Source organism: Solanum dulcamara, chromosome 11 (assembly GCF_947179165.1).
Source record: "Solanum dulcamara chromosome 11, daSolDulc1.2, whole genome shotgun sequence".
NCBI classification, from domain to species: Eukaryota; Viridiplantae; Streptophyta; class Magnoliopsida; order Solanales; family Solanaceae; genus Solanum; species Solanum dulcamara.
The window spans coordinates 51510208-51535956 of NC_077247.1; the positions used below are offsets into that span (position 1 = coordinate 51510208).

General features: G+C 34.2%; 4 protein-coding genes across 5 annotated transcripts; 1 reads left to right on the forward strand and 3 right to left on the reverse strand.

The window, feature by feature from the left end:
• Positions 1–4588: 4588 nt before the first annotated feature.
• LOC129873090 (ribosomal RNA-processing protein 14-C-like) lies at positions 4589–6021 on the reverse strand. Its single transcript, XM_055948094.1, has one exon. The coding sequence runs from the start codon at positions 5908–5910 to the stop codon at positions 4831–4833; it is 1080 nt and encodes a 359-aa protein (XP_055804069.1). The 5' UTR covers positions 5911–6021; the 3' UTR covers positions 4589–4830.
• Positions 6022–10205: 4184 nt separating this feature from the next.
• Positions 10206–13356, forward strand: LOC129872883 (galactan beta-1,4-galactosyltransferase GALS3-like). The gene is made up of 2 exons (XM_055947829.1): positions 10206–11680; positions 12753–13356. The coding sequence occupies exons 1-2, from the start codon at positions 10479–10481 to the stop codon at positions 13096–13098; spliced, it is 1548 nt and encodes a 515-aa protein (XP_055803804.1). The 5' UTR covers positions 10206–10478; the 3' UTR covers positions 13099–13356.
• A 5092-nt stretch (positions 13357–18448) lies between these two features.
• LOC129873488 (uncharacterized) lies at positions 18449–19895 on the reverse strand. Its single transcript, XM_055948591.1, has one exon. It carries the CDS (start codon positions 19801–19803, stop codon positions 18715–18717), a length of 1089 nt encoding a protein of 362 aa, XP_055804566.1. The 5' UTR covers positions 19804–19895; the 3' UTR covers positions 18449–18714.
• Positions 19896–21175: 1280 nt separating this feature from the next.
• LOC129875276 (pentatricopeptide repeat-containing protein At1g11290, chloroplastic-like) lies at positions 21176–24863 on the reverse strand. 2 transcript variants are annotated; one of them, XM_055950729.1, is made up of 2 exons: positions 22384–24863; positions 21176–21253 (listed from the first exon to the last, which is right to left on the reverse strand). In XM_055950729.1, the coding sequence occupies exon 1, from the start codon at positions 24660–24662 to the stop codon at positions 22563–22565; it is 2100 nt and encodes a 699-aa protein (XP_055806704.1). In that variant the 5' UTR covers positions 24663–24863; the 3' UTR covers positions 21176–21253; positions 22384–22562. The 2 variants fall into 2 exon arrangements, with proteins under 2 accessions (XP_055806704.1, XP_055806703.1); XM_055950728.1 differs by having other exon boundaries at positions 21176–21266.
• Between the last annotated feature and the right edge of the window lie 886 nt (positions 24864–25749).

Below are 25749 nucleotides of genomic sequence, written 5' to 3' on the forward strand. Positions count from 1 at the left end.
TTTTGTATCGTGCCTTATAAGCAACTATACAATCTATGTGATATATAGTTTTAGCAACAGCTACCTCTGGTGTTGCTGCTTCTGTTCTTCCATGTGGACGTACGGCACATTCACGTTTTAAAATTCCTATTGACTTGGATGAAAATGCAAGTTGTAACAAAAACAAAGAAAGCTCACTTGCTGGTCTAATCCGAGATGCAAAATTGATTGTCTAGGACGAAGTCTCTATGGCTAAAAGAAGAATGTTAGAAGTTTTTGATCTATTCTTAAAAGATCTAATGGATACAAATGCATTATATGGTGGACTAGTTGTAGCTTTAGGAGGTGATTTCAGACAAACTCTTCCTGATGTACGATATGGAAAGAAGGAAGGCTTCATTGCCCAAAGTTTGTTATATTCTACCATTTGGAATAAACTTGAAAAATTGCAGCTATCTAAGAATATGAGATCAAATATAGATCTTGCATTTTTTTGATTATCTTCTGAGAATTGGAAATGGACAAGAACAGGTCAGCCCAACAAATAGAATTGAAATTCCAAACTCTTTGATTATTCCTTATACAACGGAAAAAGAATCTTTAGATAAGCTATTTACAGCGACATATTCAAATTTGATTTCACCTTTCTCTAATTCATCTCCTACGAGTTCCCATGTGATCTTAACAACCAAACATGATTTTGTCGATGAAATTAATGACATGCTTATCGATCTATTCACAGGAAAATCAAAAACATTTATTGCCATCGATGAAGCTGTTGAATTTAACAATCAAGCACAATTTGAAGATCTACTACACACTTTACATCCCCCAGGTTTGCCCCCTTATATACTACGTTTAAAAGAGAATTGTCCAAATATATTATTACGAAATTTAAATCCATGTGAAGGTTTATGTAACGGCACACGATTGACCTGCTCTGACTTTAAAACTCATGTTATTAGTGCTAAGATTACCACAGACGACTTTAAAAATATGCACGTGTTTATTCCAAGAATACCGTTATTATCATCACAAGATGAAAACGTTCCCGTTCAATTTAAAAGAACACAATTTCCCATTAGATTATGTTTTGCTATGACTATAAATAAGCACAAGGTCAAACTTTAGACTTTGTTAGAATTTACTTACGAGAGCCTGTATTTTCACATGGTCAGCTCTATGCTGCTTTATCAAGAGCAAAGAGTTCAAATTGTGTCAAATTACTTATTCGACCATCCATACCAACTAGCAATGACGATCATTCTACACATAACATAGTATATGAAGAAATCATCCAAAGGGCAATCATGTGACGCTTATATTCTGTATTATCCTATTCCTTCATCTGTCAGTTACTTTGATCTCAATGTGGGTTCTTTAATTTAATCTTATTCTTGCTTATTCCTTCTTTAAAGTTGTATTCTTAGGAAAGATATCTACTTTCAATAAATACATCTTGATTTATCACTTTCATCTTCTACATTTTCCAATAATGAATAAATTCCTTCAAACAATCGCTATAGGTTCAGATATGCAGATAATGGGAGAAAAGTTATTGGCTTTTGTGCATATGTAGTTCATAACTCTCTGGTTATTTGGAAGAAAATGACTCTACTCTTCACATTAGTTTTCCCTCAATTTTTGTCATGCTTGGCAATTACTTGTCATTTGAAAGTTGTCTGGCTATCACTTTTGTTGTTATTTGCAGTACAACTTCAACACAGCTTTTTACGAAGCTGCTCGAAATAAAGCTACCTATATTAATACCCAATGGAAAGAGCATATGTTATTAACTATACAAAGCTTTAGCTAAGCAGACATATACAATACGCATTATGCCTTAGGTATAAACAACCAAATCAACGTAAACCCTCATTTATCGATATTTCACTGGAGAAGCCAATGTAATCTCAAAGATCTGTGATGCCATTCTCAAGTTGCTTGATTCTAAGCTTATTCCTTCAGCAAGATCTGGTGATTCTAAGGTTTTTTACCTGAAAATGAAAGGAGATTACCACCGCTATTTGGCTGAGTTCAACACTGGTGCTGAACGTAACGAGGCTGCTGAGAGTACTCTCACTATCTACAAAGCTGCTCAGGTTTGTTTTTTAATTTACTTTACTGAGCTGTTTGCCGCAAATTTGAGCCTCCTCATTTGTATGTGTCTTAACAGATCTTCTATTAATGACGTATGGCATAATAATTATTTTCCTGCAATATCATATTTTTTCTGCTTATTTAACAATATATTTCGAGTTAATTTGTGAGGAAAGACCACAATATAATGAAATGTTCAGGGTACTTGTGTGGAAATAGATAACTTTCAGCTCTTTATATTTTTTGCCGGAAGTCTATGTTAATTGATGTTTTTTGGAAATGCGGTTATGAATTTTCTCTTCCTGTAGACTCGGTTATAAGTTTATGTTTCGGGCACAAAAAAATGCTAATATTTGTTTGTTTGCAGTACTATATTCGTTCAATATAATTCAAAGATCATTCTAGCATGATACTATTTCATTACCCATGATTTCTTTGTTATGGTATGAACAACCTTGTTAGCTGGTGCAAAGACAAGAAAATGGGTATTTTCCTGCACATTTTGCACTATTTTGCTTCGTTCATCATTATTGCTGACCTCACGGTTAAAAACTTCAACTTACTGAAAGCTATTGTCGAGTTCTGGAGCCATTGCCGTTTTGGTATTTTCTTATGTTGTCAATTTTGTAGTAGTTGATGATATGAAGAACTCAATAAGAATCAGGAAAAATTATGTGACATAAACAAGGTGAAACTCTTACTGACTTATATATTTTCAGCTCATGGTAAATGTATTCGTAAATTTAGCAGTAAGGAAAGGGGGAAAAGAAGATGAGGTCTTTTTCCCCGTGATTTATGAAATTGTTAATTATGTTGATAAATCAAGAAAAAGACTTTCTTTAGTTTAATCTTAAAATTTGCTACTTTGTGGTAATTTGGATTTCGTTTTTTTTTTTCCCCTTTGTTTATGGAATGAGTCTTGGTCCCTTTTTTTGGTGCAAATATTGGCCAAAGAATGAAACTTCTAAGCTCGAACCAAATTCCAACTTAGAACTGAAAAGTACACATAAGAAATATATGGAGCTTCTGATTAACTTATTTCCCTGGGGAATGTGAGGAAAAATGATGAAATGGAATCAATTTTTAGAAAATTGGGTCATTTGGTAGAATGTTGAATAGAGTGTATTAGTAATGCTGGTATTAGTTACACTAAAATTATTTCTTTATGCAGTGTTTGATCCTGGTAATTTCTGCCTGCAAAAAGAATTCCCGAACTGGATGTTGCAGATCACTAATGCAACTTCGTGTTAGGATTACTTCTTGTCGAGAGGACATGACATCAAGTTGTAGTTACTTACAGAACAAAGTTGTGGAACCAGTCCGAGAGGCTAGCTGAAGAGGAAACTATTTCAGAAACTAAATTGTTCCCCACATTAGTGTATATTGTAATGTTAGAGAAAGAAAAAGATCATTGAAGGCTATCTTTCCGCTTCTACTAATTACAATTGAGAAGAAAGTGGAATAGTAACAATTATAGGAATACTACTAGTCACGCAACATTTTTGTTTGGGCTGATACTAAATCACCTTCGACTCACGCGGGAGAATATTTCTTCATTCAACAACGATGTACATACCAGCAGTGTCTGATACAGATAAGTTCTTTCCTCCAATCAATCTGTATTCTTTGAAATTTTGGGGGAAGTATACCTCTAATTGTCAAAGCTGTTTTACTAAAGTTGGTCTAAAGATATTGGTCAACCATTCGCCCGACTATATGCACTGAAAGCTGTAAATTTTTTGTTGCAGATAGGTAAAAACTAAATCATGGAGAGACATATGGATGGAGCAATTGTCTACAGGAATAAGGCTCCGTTTAGGGTGGACAAACACATTTACTAGATTTTGATAGATATTCTGGTATGCTGCAAAAGATTACGGGATATGGATATTTGTCCTTACTCTATCAGAGTTGATTGGTAAGATTTACAACCAAATACTGTTTACTCATCATACTCTAATTAAAGAAAATAATCTCTGTTTGCATTTTCATGCTTGCTATCTTACCAGACGGATAAGACATGTATTTCATCCACCACACAGCTGCTTCTCATTTTACTGATTTTGCACTTTAGTCATTTACCGGCTCTATATGACTTAAATTCAGAATGTCTATTATCTGAAGAATAATATTTGAATTTCTCACTGCTGTAGGTGGTAGTAGACTGGGAGTGTTCTCATATATATTATATTTCTCTCAGGTAGCGTTGATTCCTTGTACTCTTTTTTGGTCCTGTTTCTCAAGTTGGCTATCCTGTTTCACATTGTTAATGCTTTGGTTTCATGTTCTATCAGGAGTTTTTTGTCAAAAGTGCTGATATGGTTGAACTAAGCTTGACTATGCTTGGATACATATTTATACCACAAATCTAAACTCATGTTGGGCCCGGGCGACTAGTTTATTCATAAAAGAGATACTGACAATATTTGTGCCATTTCCACCATCTGTTTGAGAAATGTTTGCAGACAACATGTTCTAATCAAACTAATGATATTTGGTGACAAGCATATATTATCATGCTAACTTCATGAAAACAAATCATGATCTAACATGTTACTATAAATCAACAATGCCTCAATCCCAAACCAGTTGGGATCAGCTAATGAGCCAACATATTACTACGGAATAAAAAAAGCTTAAACTTGACTAGCACAGAATTAGAAAAAGATTTTAGAACAAACACAAAACTCTCTCCAAATGAAAGAGCAGCTAAATTCAATATAAGAAGCCATAAGAAAGAGTTCATGACCTTTAGCTTTTATCCTTAGTAATGTAGCCTTCCTTTCGCCCCTCGAAGCCCGGCCTCATGAGCTTCTTCTCCCTTTTGGCAATCTTCCTCATCTTCTTCTCCTTGGCTTTGCCAGCAATGTTATCCCTTCTCTTCTGCTGTCGCTCATTCTTCATCTTCTCCGTTGTATGCATTCTTTCCTTCCACTTCTCAGAACTCTTCTCTTTCCTTCTCTTATCCTTCTTGATACTCTCCTTCAACAACTTAGGGTTATCATACACCTTTAATCCCATTGCCTTGTTTGCTGCTGCCTTCCATGCTTCCTTATCCGCAAGAGTCCTATTCTCCCTCTTCACCTCTTCCAGCCTCTTCAGTCTTTCCAACTCTTTAGGTTTGGATACTTTCTTCTTCTTCTTCTTGTCATAGTCGTCTCCTAATTTGACTTTCCCAAACTCTATGTCCTTTTCCATTGAAGTATCTTCTCCATTATCGTCTTCTCCTTCTTCACTCCTCTTTCTCTTCTTACCCTCGGATTTCGCTAAAGATGCATCTTTTTCGCTCCTCTTGCGCTGATTAACTCTGTTGTTCTCCGAACTCTGGCCATCACCTCGGTTACCGCGGAGCATTTCGATCCTTCTGCGTAGCTTTTGCCTCAACTCTTCGTAAGTAACAGAGGAGTTATCGTTATTAGGGTTATCATTTTCCTCCAAATTAATGGGCATAGGTTCACCGTGATCCTCGCCAGAATTATCTTCAGCGTCAGCTTTTTGCTTTTTCTGAAGGGATTTTTCGAGGAGGCCAAGAGTGGAGGACTGCTCTTTCTTCTCAGGGTCAAGGCGGTTGCGACGGGCGAGTTTGAGGTTCTCTCTGGATTGTTTCTTCAATGAAGCTTTGGCGGCTTTGGGGAGGCCTCGATACCAGGTGTCGGGGTCATCTTTAGGGAGGTAGAATCTAGGAGGAATTAGGTCAATCAACTTGTCGAAGAAGAGCCTGTTGTCCCGGATTAGAGCTTTCAAATCTATGGTGGTGGTGGTGGTGGTGGCGGCAGCTGCGGCCGCCGTATCTTCTGCGGAGATGGTGGTGGACTTCTGCTTCTTCTTCATTGCGGCTAGGTTGGATTGACAATTGGGACTAGCAAAGCGTTTTAGGGAGGAAATTTTTTGAAGTTATTCACCTAGAGTCGATCGATAAAACTGGAACCTACACCGACTGTGTAGTGGGTAAAAGCATTTATTTTGGGCTCAAATGTTAGAAATTCATAAAATATTCGGCTGTCCGGTTTCATGGGCCGGAGCAATATGGACATAGAGCCCAAACAAAATTTTTGAATTTATATGTTCAGAATTTTAAAGAATATAGCTTATTGTGTTCTTGATAAATATAAGGAAAAATTATGCAAATAGGGAAATATTTTTAGTGTATTATTTAATATAGTTATATTTTAACATAATTATAAATTACGGCTACGCTTTAGTGAAATTTGTTTATTATATAAATTTGAGGACTTATATACAAATCTCTAAAATAAATTTGTATTTTTTTTGTATTGTATATTTCAGAGCCCATATACAAATCTGTGGGGCATATATACAAATATCTAAAGGTTTGTATTTGTATACAAGGCAAATTTAGAAACTCATATACAAATCTCTAAAGCAATTTGTATTTGTATATTCAATCTCTTTGAAAACCCAATTTGTATAATATAGCGAGATATACAAATGAAAATCGGTATAACAATTGAAACTATAGCTATTAAACGTAATCAGACAAACTGTAGCTAAGGACCCTAATTATGTTTCGAGTCTTTGTTATTTTTAAAAATTTCTCTAAATATAAATATAGAGATTAAATTAAATGTACGATCACGCAGGCAAAAATGTGGCTTTGCCCCCTGAAACTAGGTTTGGGATTTGTTTCTTGGACGGTATTATCAAGTAACAAGCAATATAAATTATATTTACCTAACATAAAATAAAATAAGTTGATGGATTATACCAATTTTTATTATTCATGTCAATTTATTTGGGATTTATCTTAACCAATTTTTAAAAACATCCCCTTCAGTACGCATACCAAATAAAGCCTTGGCTGTATTCTTGTTCCTAAATTGACAATAGAAAACCAAATACAATCTATTATTGTGAAGCAATTCACCCAACAAATCATCCGACGAGAACAAAGATTGGGGATTGAGTGCGAGCAAAATTTTCACTTTAACGCATAAATGTGTAGTCAACTTTTTCAATTATTTTATGAAGAAAATTATTGATGTCGAAATATATCGTATCTTTTTTTTTAATCTTAATAGACCTATGTATAGTCAATATTATAACCCAATCATAATTACAGAACGGGCTATTAACTCAATAATAGAGCACGCCCTAATTTTATTTTCCACACTTCTTTATGGATGGTATAATTAAGTAGTAACGAAAAGTTAAAAGAAAAGTAAAAGCTTTTCTTCCACTCAAAGTGAGGTACAAATATGAAACTATTTCTTTCATTTCAACCAAAAAAATAAATAAAAATACTGTATTTCTTTTTATTTCTTTTCTTAACAACTCCAGGGAACAAATAATAATTAACTATTATTAAAAAAGTTGAGGAGAACCTATAATATCAGTCCCTGTTTGTAGGCACGTGACATCTCTCATCAATTATTCAATTTTAAACCTTTTTAATTTTCAATTTATTATATTTGCTCTAATGCTAGGCAAAACACATTGATATTAACATTTCAATCAGCTACAACTCACTTGATTTGTGACTTGTGAGCCAAATGCTAACATGCATGAAGATAAATTGAGACATTATATACTAGATTATTTGTTTCTTTACTGAATTAGACCAAATTCACCATGTTCAATGTCACTATCACTCAATATTTATTTTATTACTTTAATATTATTATGTTATTTTTTTAAAACATAAGTACCACTCAACTTTATTCAAATATCATTAAAAATTACCAAATTATTTTATAGTAATAAAATCATTTAAATTTGCGTAAGTTAAATATGATCACAAAAATTCTTCTAACAAATAAGTTATACAATCATGCATAAGTATTTATTTGATATGTCACTTTTATTTCCTCCTAATAATATTTGTTGAGAAATTACTCGACTCAATCATTTAATGACTTTATGATTACCAAAAATTATTTAATGACATTAGTGATATTTAGAATGGATGATGCAATAATATTGACATATTTCTAAAATCACATGTGTTTATTCAATCATTCTTTCCCAACTAAAAAGACAGAAGAAAAAAAGATTAAAAACAATGCTAGTCCAGCATTTAGCACGAATTCTAATATTTAAATTTATTGTGCGTAACAATACATTAATAATAAAATCTATAATAGTAAAATTCTTACTCTGCGGATTGCTTGGTCAGAAATATTAGCAAAACATATTCCTAACACAAAAATACAATGTTTTGGTTGGACTGACTTAAAAAAATAATTACCTCATAATAACGATAACAATTGGTTGGATGGGCAAAAAATATTAATTCATGCATAACTTTATCTGATGTTTGGTTAGCCTTAATAAATAATACTCATTTAAATTATCCGAGCATAATATTATGGATGATAAAATATAAAACAAAAAGAAGAATATATTCTAATCGGATAATTAAAATATTTAATTTTTTTGAAATAAATAATTCCATTATTATAAAATACAACCTAATAATTCCAAGGCAGCGTCCCATTGAAGAGTATTGTAAGCCTTTTTCCACCTATTACTTTTCCTTTTGCATTGGATTCCTTCAACTAGTAGTAACTAAAGACTACTTTCTTTCTCTGCTATTTTTTTTTTCCGACAAAATTCCCTTTCTTTTATTATTTATTCCTCTTGCGAATTTTGAGAAAAGTAAAAGATGTATTTTTAACGAATTGTTTGTTAAGGTGAATAAAAATAATATTAAATAAAATCTATTAATAATTTTAAAATTAATTATGTTGTTATTATTATTTTTATCGACCTTTTGATTTATTATGACATTAAAATAAATAGAATGTATTAAAATAAGAATAATATTGAATATGGTGTATCAAAATAAAAATAGTATTATGTAGTATTAATCTCATAATGTACTATGTATAAGCATGGTAGTAGAAATGGTGTATTAGAATAGAAATATTTGTATCGTATTATTAATTTCATAATTTACTATATATAAGAATGACGCTGAATATGGTGTATAACTAATAAAAATATTAGCTATGTATAAATTAAAAATACTACTAAATAAGAAATTAAATAACATTAAAATTAATATATATTATTTTCTCTAATAGAAATAAAAGCTAATAATAACGTAAGTTACCCTCAAAAGATACTATTATCGTGGAACGCTAGCGTATTATAAAATAAATAACATAAGAAACCAGAGATTATTATTAAGGATAATGTGAATGTATAAAGTACAAGGGAAGTGAAAAGTAAAATTCGGCCTTAGACAATTTAGTTAATATTTCTTGAGTTTATTTTTTTTATTAATTGGCTTAAAAAATCAATTGTCACATTATTAAAAAAAGATCAAATATATCACATTCTGATTAAAGTTGAATAAAACAAGAAAAAATAACTAGTTTTCAATACAAAAACAAGTAATTTCATTTACTTATTTTTAAAAGTAAAGTGATGGTTTGTTGAACTATTTTAGTGTTATAATGTTTGTTTCTTTTAACGGATCGTTTAATATGTTTGACAAGTAAAATAGTCCTAAAAAAGGTTTAACACTGTTTTATTTCTTGTTAATTGATTAGTAATTATTATTTGAATTAATTATCTCTGCTAAAGGTGAAAATAATAGTACTGAGATTGATTATTTCATAACGAAAAATACTTTTACGGTCTCTCAAAGTTTTTAACTTTTTACTAAATAAGATAAAAAATATTTTTATAAATAAATAACTTATTCTTAAAAATTATGCAAAGTGCATTTTATTTTTAATACAATATATCAAATTAATTTCCATATAGTTTGTCTTCTAATCAAATGACCCTGGGGTGTTATAATGTTGGTTTTAAAAGAAATGACAAAGTCAAAGTTTTCATTTTTAAGATGGTTCAAACTATGAAAAAATAAATGCATAAAAAATATTCATAACTTCAAAAAAATTAAATTTTTATTATATAAAAATAATATAAACGAATCCTTTCTAGCTTCCAGCTGTCCCCTTATTAGATAAAAAGTTAAAAATAAAAATAAAGAGAGAATAATTGTTATAGACAAACATCATCCTCTTTTATCTTACTTTAGTCGAATTTTACGGGTAATTAGGCCAACACCGTCGGCAATTAGTCTTAATAAATCACTTTCTCCGCGTTATTACTGCAAATTATTTCGTTACCCCAAATTATTGCAGCAATCATAATTGAACTGTAGAAATCCTTATGCATATCAACTTACTTCGCCATTGTTGATTTATAAGAACTCAAATCACCTTTACTCCAAATGCGAGAGAGAAAGAGAGAGATAGAGAGAAAGAGAATACTGGAAAGAAGCAGTAGCATTGTAGAAGAGATATCTAGTCTCTAGATATACTCTAGAATAACCAAAAGCCTGCCTTCTCTTCCTTTTCTTTCTTCTTCTTCTTATCTCTCTCTACTGCTCTTTCGTATACTGATCTTTATCTTTATCTCTCAGTATGAGTAAGGAGAAAGAGCGGAGGATGTTCGTTGGTGTCGTTTGGAATTGTGCTGCCGAGCTCAAGCTTCTACTCACTGCTCTTCTTTTTCTCTGTTCTCTCATTACCCTTCTTCACTTCATACCTTCTCGCTTAATCTCTTTCTCCCCTATAGATCTTGGCAGCTGTATTTCTACTCCCGCCGCCCCACTTCATTATGTTTCCCACTTAAACGCCACTAATTCCTCAACCCCATCTGCTACTATTCCACCGCCGATGAGTACTACTACTACTACTGCTCCTCCACCGTCGCCGCCGTCCTTGGAGAAAGACAGACTTCTAGAAAACGGCGTCGTTAAGAGGGCTTTCAACCCTTTTGGCTCTGCCGCCTACAACTTTATTCTGATGTCTGCTTATAGAGGAGGTTATGGCACCTTTGCTGTAATGGGTTTAGCTTCAAAGCCTCTTCACATCTATGGCAAACCCAGTTACCGTTGTGAGTGGGTCTCTTCTGATAAACGGCAAAACCCCATCTCCGTTGCCGGTGACAAGATCCTCCCTGACTGGGGCTATGGCAGGGTTTACACTGTGCTGGTCATTAACTGCACTTTCCCTGTCCCAGTTGGCGACGGCGAAACTGGCGGCAAACTCCTTCTTCACGCCACCACCAACGGCGGCGGCGACACTGACTTCAACACCACCGACACTTTCGAAGCATTGACGGAGACGGGGCAGGATTTCGTCAATTTTACTTCCATGTTTGAAGCACCCCCAAAGTATGATTTCTTCTACTGCGGCTCGTCTCTATTCGGGAACTTGAGCCCACAGAGAGTAAGAGAGTGGCTGGCATTTCACGTGAGGCTGTTCGGAGAGAAGTCTCATTTCGTATTTCACGATGCTGGTGGTGTACATGAGGGGGTAATGGAGGTGCTCCAGCCATGGATGGATAAAGGATACGTTACATTACAGGATATTAGGGACCAAGAGAGATTTGATGGCTACTATCACAATCAGTTCCTTATTGTCAATGATTGCTTACATAGGTATAAGTTTCAAGCTAAATGGATGTTCTTCTTTGATGTGGATGAGTTCATTTTTGTACCCAAGAAGAGCACCATTAAATCTGTAGTGAATTCCTTATCGGATTATACACAGTTCACCATTGAGCAGATGCCAATGTCTTACAAGCTTTGTCTAGAAGAGGACCGCGGTAAATCCTACAGGTACCCCTTCCAAACTCCCATTCAACTTGTAATTTTTTTTTAATTTAATTCTTTTTGGCGTTTTCTCATGCATTAGAAGCTCAAATTGGTCAACATATTTCTCAACAAACATTCACAGTGTTGAATTTCGACTGACCCGTGTTGGAATTAGAATTTTTAATTGAAATAAAGAATTTTGGTACATAAATTAAATCAACCATCCCAATTTGGAGTAATTAAGTAAAATTGTTGAGTATCTATGAGATATTAAATAATACCAGTCATGTTATGTTGATTGTGGTTCCTCTAGATATGAGTTCTTTCTCTGTTACAGAGCATCTGAAATAGTATGATTAGGAGATGGTTAGATATTCTGGTACTATTATATTGTCTAGGGGTTTTTTAATTTTATTTGTTGATGTGTTGTAGTGGTGGATAATTGAGATGCTTTGATGGATTATTAGACTGTTCACGAGAAAAGAAATTCTTGATTGCTACTTTAGTTTGGTGATTAGTCTTGTGATGTTGGCTTAAAGTATGATTATTCCTTATTTTATTTCCCTAGTGGAAGCTAAGCTGTCTTAATTTGTTATTACTCTATTTCCCTTAATGAGACCTGTTTAGCTGGATCAGATGTTTTTCCATGGTGTTTGGAATTGGAAGCTCTACCAAATTAGCTGTCTTGAAGAAATTTAGATACTTAATGATCATTACCAATTAAAGTTGGATTTTTTTTTCTATATAGGTGTCATTACCTAGTTGTAACTGAGCATTCTTTTAGTGATGAATTGACTTTAAGGTTCCTCTGATAGTGAGTAAAAGTTGTATCTTTGAATAATTTAGCGCACTGTTTCTTCTTCTGTTCTTCCATGGCTTATGATAGTCTAGAAGGCTGGAGAAAAGAAAATGATTTGTGGGTTTTGACTGGTCTTTTTTGGTTCAAGGCTATAGCCCTGCATTCTGATACTCTTCCAACTTAATCAACTAACAATCGTGTTTGCTTTATATATTTTGTATGAAGCTATGTCATGTATGTGTTGATTTCTTGATTTCGAACACTTAAACTGATGATTCAATGATAATTTGACTGCAGAAAATGGGGATTTGAGAAGCTAGTGTACAAGGACGTGAAGAGGGGTATTAGGAGGGATCGGAAATATGCAGTGCAACCTCGCAACGTGATTGCCAACGGTGTGCATATGTCTCAGAATACAGTAGGCAAGACAACACACAAGACAGAAGGGCGTATCAAGTACTTTCACTATCACGGGACCATCGCAGAGCGCCGTGAGCCATGCCGACAGCTGGTCAACACCACGGCAATCACCATTGACGGTACCCCTTATATGGTGGACACTACAATGAGGGATATTGCTGCAACTGTTAAGAGATTCGAACTTAAGACGATTGGCACTACACTACAAAGAACGCGGCAATGAGGTCAACATTGCCGGTGCTTTCTTTTCAACATATGTTATTACTTTTAAGTTTTTCTTTTTGTTAGAGCTATATATATTCTTCTCTTGTTCATTTCTGTATGATAAAATTTTCTTGATACTTTCTGAAATAGAAACATGGGTATAGAAACAACAGTGACAATGCATTAGTATATGATTCGTTATTATATTGTTAGGGTTACAGGGTGTTTTGTATAGTTCTGTCTCTGTTTATAACACTATTTTATTCCCTTTCTTTCACTGGTATGGGTTCCTTTTGCCAAAAAGTTGGCTGGATTTGATTATGCTGTCGGTGTCAAGGGGCCTCCCACCCCTTAACAACACACAACTGGAAAGAAGAAAGATATAACTGAATGGTATTAGAAAAATGATTATCTTGGTTTGGTGCTTTTCCAGAGGGACCTTAACTCAGCTTTTACCTTCTTTCTTGGGTTGTTCTTGATTAGGGGTCAGATCCCTTTCTTTCACCTGAATGTTTTTTATTAATGATTATGCATTACTCAACAATTCACTTATTTTGAAATTGAGGGAATATATAAAAAAAAAAATAGAAATAAATTTCAATAAATGAGAAATCGGAATCGAGTAGAATGAGTATATTACTAAGAACTTTATTAAGTGTCAATCCATCGAGTTAAAATCCTGGATTTGAATAAGTTGATGATCATGATTCAAGGATTGATGCTTTATTTATGGGTAAGGATTTGCTTTTTCATGCACTGTTCAAGGCCAAAGGTTTGGCATTTCTTCTAGAACAATCAAAGTAGTCCCTTTAGTTTAATTTATAACAAGATGTTGCAGCCTTGTAGAACAGATTTGACCTCCAAAACAAGTCAAACAAGTCATGTGGATGACAGAAGGGTCCTCGTTGCTTGTTTCCCTTGATCAAATTCAACAAAAGAGCAACTTTTTATTTTTTTACTGAAAGATTAGCATTTGCTTGGATTGGCAGGCAAGAAAGTTACTCTTCTTTTCCCTTCATGCCGACTTTGCTTGAATGTTACATGGACCCATAATAGCAATAATTGAAGAAATTGCTCAAGGCTTCGAGTGTACTACAATCATATGAGTATTTTCCATAGGTGTAATGCCATTTGTCAATTTTTGGCTATTTGTGTGAAACCAACGGTCTCAAAATGCAATATGATAATCTATGATTAAGACTGAGCTAGATACGTTAAAGAAACTACAGGGCATGATGAGGATGTGTGTTAATTGGAGTACCTTGCATGTGTACAGCTATTTATTTGATTAACCTATGCTCCATACACGAAAATTTGGTAGAATGTTCATTCTCCTTTGGGGCCCCCAAATTTCTTTTTTCCAATTGTTGTTTTGCCTTTATAGCATATCAATGGGGTTGCATGTTAGGATTCACTGCATTTGAGTTGTATTTTAGGTGCATTTGGCCTCCTTCTTAACAGTCCGTAGAAAATGAAGATTTGATGAAAACTTACTAAAGAGGTAAATCGCTTTTCACTAAAAATAATTATACGTGTGGAGTGGAACAGTGGGCCTTAAACACATGGTGATGTTGGAGTGGAGTGGGGGAGGAGGAGGTGGCAGGGGGTGTTTTGTATGGAGGAAATAATGTTAGTTCAAATGAGGGGACCAATGGAGTTTAGTACAACTGTGAATTCAATTAAAGCTTCAAGACCTCAAGTGATTTTGGAATAAGAGTTGATAGACAATGGGACCATATGTCAACATTATATATTTTAATGAAATAAATTTTGCGTAAAAAGAATCAAGTATATTCGAATTTGTTTTGAATTTATACTTATTATTTTCCCCACCTCAAAATAAGTACGTCCGTTAAGAAATCAATAAATACAACATATAGCTTACTAAACCATCCTTGTTTAATAAATATTGTTGAAAATTGAATACTATTTAAAAATGAAATACAAGAGTATACTTATAAGAATCTTAAATGAAAAGAAGAGTAGGGAGCCGTGACTGTGGTAGCTGGTGGAGTTTACTGGGTGGATCTTTACCGTTAATAATAATGTCGTTACAAGGATGTGGAGGTCGGACTTGTTTTCCATTCAATTTAAATTTCAGAATATATTAATCGATTACTTCATATCCATTTATTTTTATATGTTCATTTTAGATTTTGCACGCCCTTTAAATATGATGATTAATATGAATATTAATTAATGTATACTAAAAAATAATTGTCTTTTCTTAATTTATTTAAAATGATAAGTAAAATGAAAATCTATTTTTTTATAAAGTAAGGAACAAGTAAAAATAAGTGAAAAAGTGTAATTTTTGTTCGAAGAGTATAAAAACTGTGACCGAAGAGTAATTTTAACACACGGGTTCATGTCGACAAGAATTTATGGCGAAAGTGATTTCTCCATTTTCTGCTAATTTCCGATTTAACTTTTGTCGGCAAATTTGTCTCTTCCCTCTCAGATTTTTCCTCCATTAATAATTGGAGTGAAATATAAGTTGGAATCAAAGTATATTGTATGTTCAAGTCGTTTAGGGCATTTCTTTTTAGTGGTGCAGGTGGAAAGAAAGAAGAAGAGAAGATGGTGGTGGAGGTTAGAAGCAAAATCAAAATTTAGAGTTTACATGTTTAAGATTTTAATTTTTTAAAGTCATTGTACATATTTAATAAAATTTTTAATATAAATATAGAATTTGAACAAGAAATTTGGCTAGTAAATCAAAATAAAAATGTCTACATCAAAAATATCTATTAAAAATATCACTTGAATTAATTGATATACTTTATAGGTGAAGCAACAAAAACTGAGTGATTTTATTATTAGATTTTTTGAAATAATTATAATAGTTGATTGACTTTTATCTTACTAAAATAGTAAAATTGAGTGGCTTTAATTTATGAAATAAAAATTGTTAGTTGGAATCTCCATTTCAGAAACTAACTCAATAATAGAACAAGATGAATAGTATTTCCTTTACCAAAAAAGGTAAAAAAACAAAATAAAAATTTATTGCAAATTGACATTTAAGTGAAATTGATTTGTCAGTGAAGTTTACATGAGAAAGTATGAGCCTGGATTGGCTTAAAAAAAGTAACTTTTATGTATGAAGTGCTTTTAGAACTTTGAAGTGCTGAAAGTTATTTTTATAAATAAGCAGTTGAGTGTTTGGATAAAAGTGCTTATGATGTGAATTTTAGGGTTAAAAGAATAAAAAAAGGTAGTTTAGGAATTTAGTTAAAATATAAGGGATATAAAAGTAATTTCCATGGTCAAAGAAAATGACTTTAAGCACTTTGAAAAAAAAAAGTTAGGAATCCTAACTTTTCATTTTTGACTGACTTTAAGAACTTTATGGCTTAAAGTCAGCATTAGACAAACACGTCCAAAAGCTAAAAAGGAGCTTTAAGTTGGTTTTGACCAACTTAAAGCCAATCCAAACGGGCTCTATATCTATTGGGCTTAACTGCTGCTGGAGCCCAATGACTTCTGAGTTAGTACCCTGGAAACTCTTGACGTAAAAATTTCACAGAGCGCAATTTTGGATCAATTTTGAAATAAAAACGTAGTTGCTCAAGTTTTTGTGCAAGTTTTAGTGATCTAAACTTGTGAAAAAATAGTTGAAGAGTTAGGATACAATCTGTATTAAAGTTCTAGTGATCCTTCAGCAAATTTTTTTACCATTCATCATAAAATTTTGGTGTTTCGCTGGGACTTATGGCAAGACAAGTTTTTATCCATTTTGGTGATTCGTCAGCCCTGGTAAACAATTTGTAACTTGGCAAGTTTTTCTCATCCATCAAGTTCTTGTTGATCCGCCAGCACTCATGAACATTTTTTTTTCAAAATAACGACACAATGTACAGTAAAATTATGGTAATTCGCTCTGACTTAGACTGTGAAAATGAGCTCAAATATAGGTAACTTGTTTAATCCGTCCATAAATTAGGTCAATCTCAACTCATATAATTCTTAACGCATTTTAAAATGATATTCAATTTAGCCCAATTTAATCTACAATTCCAATCCGTTTTAAAATTCTTTATTTGATTGGCTCAATGTATGTTCCCATATTGAATATATGAATATCTACTTTATATCTTTTCGGATTTAGCTATTTATTCTTTTCATTTGTAAATTAATTTTTTTGCTTTTCTGGGATCAAAATAACTAAAAGAAACTAAACTATATTTTTTTTCCGTCATCTTAAATATATATTTATTTGGTTGGCATAATGTGTGGTGACTTTCCATTTCAAAATCAAAAAACTTTTTATTTTTTATTTTTTTTGAGTTGGAATTCAAATTAGGGTTACAAAAGGTCAATAACAATGTTAAAATTCTTGAGATTAAACGGATCAAATTGGACGGGTCATGATTCAACTCAATTTTTAGCCCAATTAATCCCAAAGTAAATTTGGGCGGGTCATGACCCAAATCAATTTTTAATTCAGTCCATTTTTACTCTCTTCAATTTTTGACCAACCTACCCATTTAACCCCCCTACTTATAGCAATCGAACTTATTCTGAGCCACACGCTAATTGCTAAACTTATTCAAATGGAATCAAAATTTCATAGCGACAATGAAGGTATCCTATTTTTGCAAATCACCCTTAATTAGGTCGTTTGCTTAATCGGCTTTAGAGCCCGTTTGGATGGGCTTAAAAAAATAACTTTTATGTATGAAGTGCTTTTAGAACTTTGAAGTGCTGAAAATTATTTTTATAAATAAGCAGTTGAGTGTTTGAATAAAAATGCTTATGTTGAAAATAAGTGTTTGAATTTTAGGGTTAAAAGAATAAAAAGAGTAGTTAGTGAATTTAATTAAAATATAAGGGATATAAAAGTAATTTCCATGGTCAAACAAAATGGTTTTAAGCACTTAGAAAAAAAAAGTTAGAAATCCTAACTTTTCATTTTTGACTGACTTTAAGAACTTTATGGCTTAAAGTTAGCTTTAGGCAAACACGTCCAAAAACTAAAAAGGGGCTTTAAGTTGATTTTGACCAACTTAAAACTCATCCAAACGGGCTCTTAATCTTGTAACCAAAGAATGTTAAGTGAATAATCATATAAAGATGCCATGCGGTGAATGGTAACATAAGGAGTGTTAGCTTCTTCTTCTTCCTTTTCTTCGCGAGGATCAATAATGTTCTAACTTATCCTCCGATTTCACTCCCGGTTAATGATGGAGGTGTTCAATCACTTGAGGAAGCTTTACTTGTCAATTAGTACAACGTTTAATACTTAGGGTGCATTAGTTAAGCAAAGTAAAAAATTAGTTAGAGATTAAATTAATGAGTTTTATTTCGTAAGCCAAATGACTCATATACATCATCTTACAGTTTGGTATCACTCATGAGCTCTTGTTCAATCTATATATATATCAAGATCAACATGAACAAAGGTTGTACACTTAAATGCTGAGTAAAATTATAAGTGTTGGATAAAAAAGAAAAAGAAAAAAAAAAGAGGCACTACATACAAGTAGTGAGGAGTGGGGGTTTTGAGAAAGGGGTTCATTCAAACCTTCTCCCACCGAAAATCACAATTTATATTTACAAATTCTACTTTTTCGCATATATTTATATATAGCAAATGATGAATCCTCAAGAAAAAAATTTCCATTCGAAAATATCATGCACTCTGAGCTTCTAGAAATGTAGTGAAATCTTCTCTAGCCGTGAGCATTCGTGGTGTTATGCAGGACGTAGGTGATGGCGGGTACGATGTTGGGGACGACGTAGAAAATCGAACGTGGCGTGTCGATTCATGCGATTTCCTCGGAGTTGTTATTGTTGTTGTGTTTTTCAGGACCCCTTTCACTTCCTTGTCGAAAACAAACCCTGTCGTAACAGGGGAAAATGTATCGTCGTTCACATTACTGCACCGGATGAGCTCCATTGGCAGATCGAAAAACATGTTGTTGGAGGCTGCATCTCCAACGTCGTTGATTATAGCTGCCGATGATGTCCACGACCCACATTCGAATTTCTCCAATGAAACTGTCCTTGAAACTACATGTTGTCCTATATCAGACGATGATACTCCACTTACTTGCCTTCTCCCTGATTTTATATGTTTGATTCCCTTACCGAATCCTGGAATGAACAAGCACAACGCTCCGCATTTAAACTTTTCCGCGTCCTGATTTCGCCCCTCCAACGTTTTTTTATCATAAATTTCATCATTTCTGCTGTTAATTTCAGATTCAGGGAAAAAGATCAACTTATTATTGTTGTCCCCTGCTGCTTCCGGTACTTGTTGAATGGTACTATTGGGGGTGAACCAAATATCGAATTCTTCAGGTGGGGCGCTAGCTCTGCCTTCACCACACGACTTGCTCCTCCGTAATTGGATTTCTCTTAACCGTTCAAAGTTTGTGAGAGCTGCGGAGTGTTGACGAGCCAAATGATTGGCTGATGAAGACAGGGGAGAGGGTAGTTGACTGAATTGTTTCTTCTTCGAAAAATCTGGAGATGAGGTTGTTGAATTGGGCAGGCTGAAGCTGGAGATTTTCTTAGGAATGTTGAGAGGTTTGGGTTTTGAATAGGGGATTGCAAGTTCATTTGGTTCTTTCAGGGAGATTGGATCCACTGAAATCTGTTTCTCATTGCCCAGGCTCTCCTTGTTGAGTAGCAACTTGGGTTTGTTCATAAAGGGATCAGTTACTTCAATGAAAGTTTCGCAATCAGATTCTTGAGGATCCATAAAGGCAGGCGGCATATAGACTGTGAAGCTGAGAGTTACTATTTAAAACTGAAGAGAGGTGAACAAGAAGTTACATGAATGAGGTATTTATAGGAAAAATGCGGCAATGAGGTGGTGTTAGAATGTGGTTGCCATGTCTGCCAAAACCTTAAAAGTTATGATTCCCACGTTCTCTCTGTCTCTCACACTCACTCAGTATGATGCAAAAACAATTTCATTTCTGTATTTTATGACATGGGATGCACTACCTGATTTAGTTTTAGCAATTCTCTAGAACCAATTATGAAGTGTAGTGACGTGGTTGAGATTTTTTTACTCTTAACAAGATGTCTCGGATTCGAGTTGTGCGAACGAAGAACTACATATTTTTAATTAAACCAAAGAAAAAATCTCTTGAAGCCTAATTCAGTGTAACAGACCCACGTCTGCCATTTGCAACAAATAAAAAATTCTAAAATTTTCTTTTAATAATAAATCACAAAGTCGTCTGATGGGTGAGCTGGGGAATTGATTAGTTTTATAAATTTTAAGCAAATCAATGGCACTCCTAACAGACGCCCCACCCCCACCCACCCACCCACACAAAAAAGGACCCTAATTAAGTCAACTTCACTCTTGTTGGACCTCAAACAAGTTAAATAATGCAGTGAACGTGCAGCCACACGGTTGCTTAGAAGTATATAACCAACCAAATCATGGAGAATAGAACAATGTAAGCATATAAAACACAACAATGCACATGAAAGAGATTTTGCCCATTCAAGTACCCATTCCTCGAGAACATGCAAAATGAAATACAGTTGTTTCATTCCATGAGCATCAGTTTTTTTTTTCTTATAATGATTGTATCTGGCTACTACCGCGAACCTCGACTTGTTCACTAAGTACCTGCTACCTTCCACGACTTGTTCACTATTCACTAAGTACCTGCTACCTTCCACGACTTGTTCACTAAGTACCTGCTACCTTCCAATTGCACAAGTATCACGTAACTGTGTCCACCAAGATTTAGTAGATGGGAAGAAATCCTACTCATGAGCATCAGAAAATTCAGAATTAAATTCTTGGTATAAATATCAAACTCACTAATATTCGAGTAATAGGCTTTATTTGCAATGGATGTACGCGGACTACTTACAGATATAGAATGGAAAAACTTTCATTGGGGGAATTATAAAACAGAATCAGCACAACAGAGATGCCAGTGATGATGAAAATGCAGAGACCAAGTACAGAGCTCCATATCCCAGCGTGAAAATGTCCCTTGTCAGAAACAGCTCTACTAGCTCGATGTTAATTTGATCATGACTTGATCAACTAAACTTTACGAAAGAAAATGAATTTATTATCTCTTTTATATGTGTTCCACAAAATAAAGTTAATATTGGTACTCTTAATGCCTTCAACCATTTCAGAATTCAAATTCAGCTGACATCTTTAGATCTTGTTGAGCCTTAGCTGACATCTTTGGAAGGTTCCTTTTTAAAAAAAAACAGCAAACTCTTTAGCAAGTCCATGATATGCAACTTGAAAATGCACAAAGAGTGAGATTCATTTCAAGCAGTTTTATCCCTTCCTCACATCTGAGAGGAATCCTTCATTAATGCAGACTGTTTTTTTTTCCCCAGAGGTTGTCAATTTGTCATTTATTTTCATGCAATGAGTATTTCACCACTTAACTGTTTTCTACTATAATCTTCTCTTATGTCGATTACTATACAATCTCATAGAGTGTTAGTGTTGAATTTGAACAAATGAAAAAAATTCAATTTTGTGCTATGATTCTCGTCCAACTTTTCTTAATCATAACATCACCTCTGAAAGTCATAGGTTGCTCCACATGACAAGCACATAATATCACTAAAAACTATGTTTCCCTCTGCTATCTAGTTTTCTAAAACATTAGAAAACCTTCAAAATTTAGCAGTAATTATCTCAGGGAAAAGTCAATATGAACTCCCAAAAATTTTAAAGCAACTTTGAGCATTATCTCTCCTCCCCAAGAACTTGATAAGTATTGTCCCATTAAATAATAAGTTGCTAAATTCCAAATTGTCCTTGTTTCAACTAGTAGGTAAACGGACCATCTTGTGGACATCAGTAACCTAAATTACCTCCTGCGTAGTCAAGAATTTCCTCTGTATGCTAAGTATAATGAGTAAAGGTAATTAGATGAACTGTCCATTTCTAAGGTCTTGCTGCTACAATGCAGCAGCAGAATATAAAAGGGCTCTTGTCGCAACACGTTATGCCTTCTGGTGTATTAAAAGGTGTACACAACCTTCTCAGTCACATTCCTAATTAGCACAGAAAACGTTTCTTAACAATTAGGCATCTACATACTGGAAGCACTTTTTGGTCTTTCTTATGTGGTCCATTACACTACTTTCATCCTTTCCAACTCACAACAATCACTTAAGTGAGGGTCATTCATTCAAAATTGCTTTTCCACTATAGTTCATTTAATACACTGGTCAAACTAAAATCTTAAAATCTGTAACCAATCAAATGGTGTACCATAAAAGCAGATAGAGGGAGTAGAGTCCTCTTCCAATAAGTGGATCTCAGAAAGTTCTGAAAGAGGAGTTTTGCAACCTGGTCAGAATCATTTGAGCATAAGTTGATATCGATTGATGTACATGGTCCATTTGAAATGCTCCACCATTCGGTTTGGATGTAAACATCAAAACTAAGTAGCATAAATTGCTCTCAGAGATGTTGTAGATGAGGTGGTTTCGCGGGATAAGTCAATGTTGATTAATCAGAGTACAGTGTCACCAATAGTCCCCACATGAGCAGTTCCCACCATGAAAAACATGAAAGCGGATTTTGTCCTTGATGACAAGCGTTCGTCCGAAAACTTTGGAGATATATTTACACGAAGAGTGGCAATCATTGCATGCTCGGAGATTTTTTGTCACCCGTATGATTGTTCCTGGTTTTGTTCTCATCAATCCAAAAGCAATGGCCAACTTCTCACTATGGTGATAAAGAATATCCTTTTTCAGATCCTCTGCCACATCCTGATAAACAGAGTTTAAATCAGGCACATATCCTTCTTCTTGTATTCTGAAGATTAAGTTCTTCAGAAACCTAGAGATTTCAGGATATAGGGGATGTTCCTTTTCGCTCGCCATAAATGTGTAAACGGCTCCATTTATCTCAATTGAGCTCAGGCCTGGATCCTTCTTCAAAGTTTGCGATCTGAGCAATAATCTGGTTGACTTTACACCCTCCGAATTTCCAGACAAAGCATAAATATTTGAGAGAAGTATATAATATCCTGCATCATGTGGCTTCAGCTCAAAAAGCCTCTGTGATACCTCAACACCTAGCTCAATATTCCCATGAGCTTTACAAGCACCAAGTAAAGCACCATAAACGTCCACACCTGGTTGAAAATGCATGTTCCTAATTACTGAGTAAGCATCATTTAATCTCCCTGCACGTCCAAGAAGGTCAATAACACATGCATAGTGCTTTTGATTAGGATAAAGGTTCCATCTTGCTACCATATTGTCAAAAATATACAATCCTTGATCAACCAACCCAGCATGACCGCAAGCGCTCAAGACAGAAACCAAGGTTGACTCATTTGGATCTATACCTAAATCCTTCATCTTCAGGAAAAGGTCTATTGCATCATTACCGTACCCATGCATTCCATTACCAGCAATCAGTGCATTCCAGCATGCAGCGTCTTTCTCAGCCATCCCTTCAAAAAATCTTCTGGCATCACCCAACTTGGCACAATTTGCATACATGTCTATAACAGATGATCCCAAAAAAGTATCACCTTCAAAACCAATTTTTATTACCAATGCGTGCACCCTCCTGCCTTGCTTCAAGGCTCCTGAACTGCTGCATCCTGAAAGGATAGCTATCAGAGCAACAGAATCAAGTTCCACATCTTCTGTGGCCATCATCTGATTGAAATGTTCTACTGCCATACTCCAGTTTCCACTCTTTACAAACCCCGTCAACATCAATGTCCAAGCAACTACATCTTTTACAGGAATCTCACAGAATATACAGTAAGCATCATCAACGCAGTTTACATCAATATACATCTCTATTAGACCTGTTTCAACAGGTTGGTTGTTATCATGACCAGATCTAACTACAAACCCATGGATTTGAGCAACTATTTGTAAATCCCCAACGTCAAAAGCAGCAGAAACCAAACTCATTATCGTAAACGTATCCACTGACAAGCTCCTTCTCATTAAATTGAAAAGTCGAATTGCTTCCTCGACCATACCATTATTGGAATAAGCAAAAATAATCGCGTTCCACGAGACAACGTTTCTCTCAGACATACTATCAAACACGTATCTGGCAGCAATCGGACACCCCACTTTCGAATACATATGAACTAATGCACTTTGGACAAACACATTACACGGATACTCTTGCTTAACCCAATAACAATGAAGTGATTTTCCTATCAGGGTCAACCTTAAATTTCCAATAGCAGGTAAAATACTTGAAATTGTGATTGCATTAGGCATTAACCCGATATTAACCATCTGTCCAAATGCCTCAATGGCTTCAAGAAAAAGGCAATTTTTTGTAAACCCATTTATCAATATGGTCCAAGAAACCAAGTTTTTGTGCTCTATCAGAGAAAAAATTTTGTGGGTTTGTGCTATAAGTCGACATGATGCATATGAATTCATCAATCTGTTAGAAAGACGTGTATTCTGAGAAAGACCAGAGATAACAATGTGGGCATGCACTTGTTCAATAGGCCTAGGTTCCTTGAGCCTATGAAGGATTGAAGCATGGCATAGCATGTGAGAAATTTTGAGATTCGGGTGAGTTCCATTTTGCCGGCGAGTGTAACTGCTCACCAGGGTTGAGAATCGGATCATTTCATCTCGGTTATGTGTAAGAATTAAAGGTTTACATTAGGAAATGAAGAATTTCATAGACTTTATTGTCCTGATCACCATTCTTCATGAAGCGGTTGTCACCTCCAACCACTTCCAATGACACCATCTTCATTATTACAACTCCACTGAAAAAAGAAAAAAAAAACTTTCATGACTTTATGGGAAAAATTGAAGAAGATAATTAATGTTTAAATCACATAGAATTGACTTAATATGAACTATCAGTATGATCTTCCTGGATAATTATTTTTATTTGAATGATTGGACTGTGTAGAGAAATTTATTAAGGTAATTTGAGATGATCAATTGTTTATTAGGATGTCATTTTTGTTTTTAAAAAATTCAACTTATAGGCTCCAAAACTGAAATCTAACATAATCAAATTGTGAATCTAAAATTGAACTTAAAAAGTTTAATCTAATCCTACATGGCTTGAATATGAATTTTAATTTCTTGAATTCACCGGTGCATATGACTGGCAAATAAAGCAAAAACCTAATTTTGTGTATATGGCCCAAACCGAACTTTCTAAGCTGGGCCAAAGTAGCGAAATGAGTCAAATGTCCATTTTCAGAGCAGTTGACATAATTTTCTTATAAAGCCCATTGGGCAATGGACAGGCCCCATTTGCGATTAGTGCTACAAAAGTAAGTAGTACATGGGAAGTGACGTGACATGTATGGAATCGAATCAAAGTACAGGTGAAATTTTAAGGATGGACCTATGCGAAGATGCGGTACGAAAAGGAGAAACCAATCAAAGGTTGAAAATAGTCCTAGGTACAATACCAGCTTAATATTTATTTACTTCATTGTACCATTTGTTGGAGTGGTTAAAGTTTCACGGAGAATGAATTGGTGGTCTGCTTATATAAATTTAAACAATTTTTTTTTCATTAGTTAGATGTTGAGGTTGATTAGACCCTGTCTTCAATTCTAAAAATATATATGAGTAAATTATTTTTACTTTTTTGACATAAATAGATGATTTGAATGTGAATTATGGCATGTGTTTTGCCAAAACCGTACGAGAGAAAAGACGTCGAATCAACAAGGGAAACTGTAGA

What these genes read in the sequence shown, in the direction of transcription:
- LOC129873090 (XM_055948094.1), bottom strand. Translation starts at nt 5,910, where the DNA reads ATGAAGAAGAAGCAGAAGTCCACCACCATCTCCGCAGAAGATACGGCG.
- LOC129872883 (XM_055947829.1), top strand. Translation starts at nt 10,479, where the DNA reads ATGAGTAAGGAGAAAGAGCGGAGGATGTTCGTTGGTGTCGTTTGGAAT. An exon ending in GACCGCGGTAAATCCTACAG is followed by an intron (nt 11,681 to 12,752) that starts GTACCCCTTCCA and finishes ATTTGACTGCAG; the next exon opens with AAAATGGGGATTTGAGAAGC.
- LOC129873488 (XM_055948591.1), bottom strand. Translation starts at nt 19,803, where the DNA reads ATGCCGCCTGCCTTTATGGATCCTCAAGAATCTGATTGCGAAACTTTC.
- LOC129875276 (XM_055950729.1), bottom strand. Translation starts at nt 24,662, where the DNA reads ATGATCCGATTCTCAACCCTGGTGAGCAGTTACACTCGCCGGCAAAAT.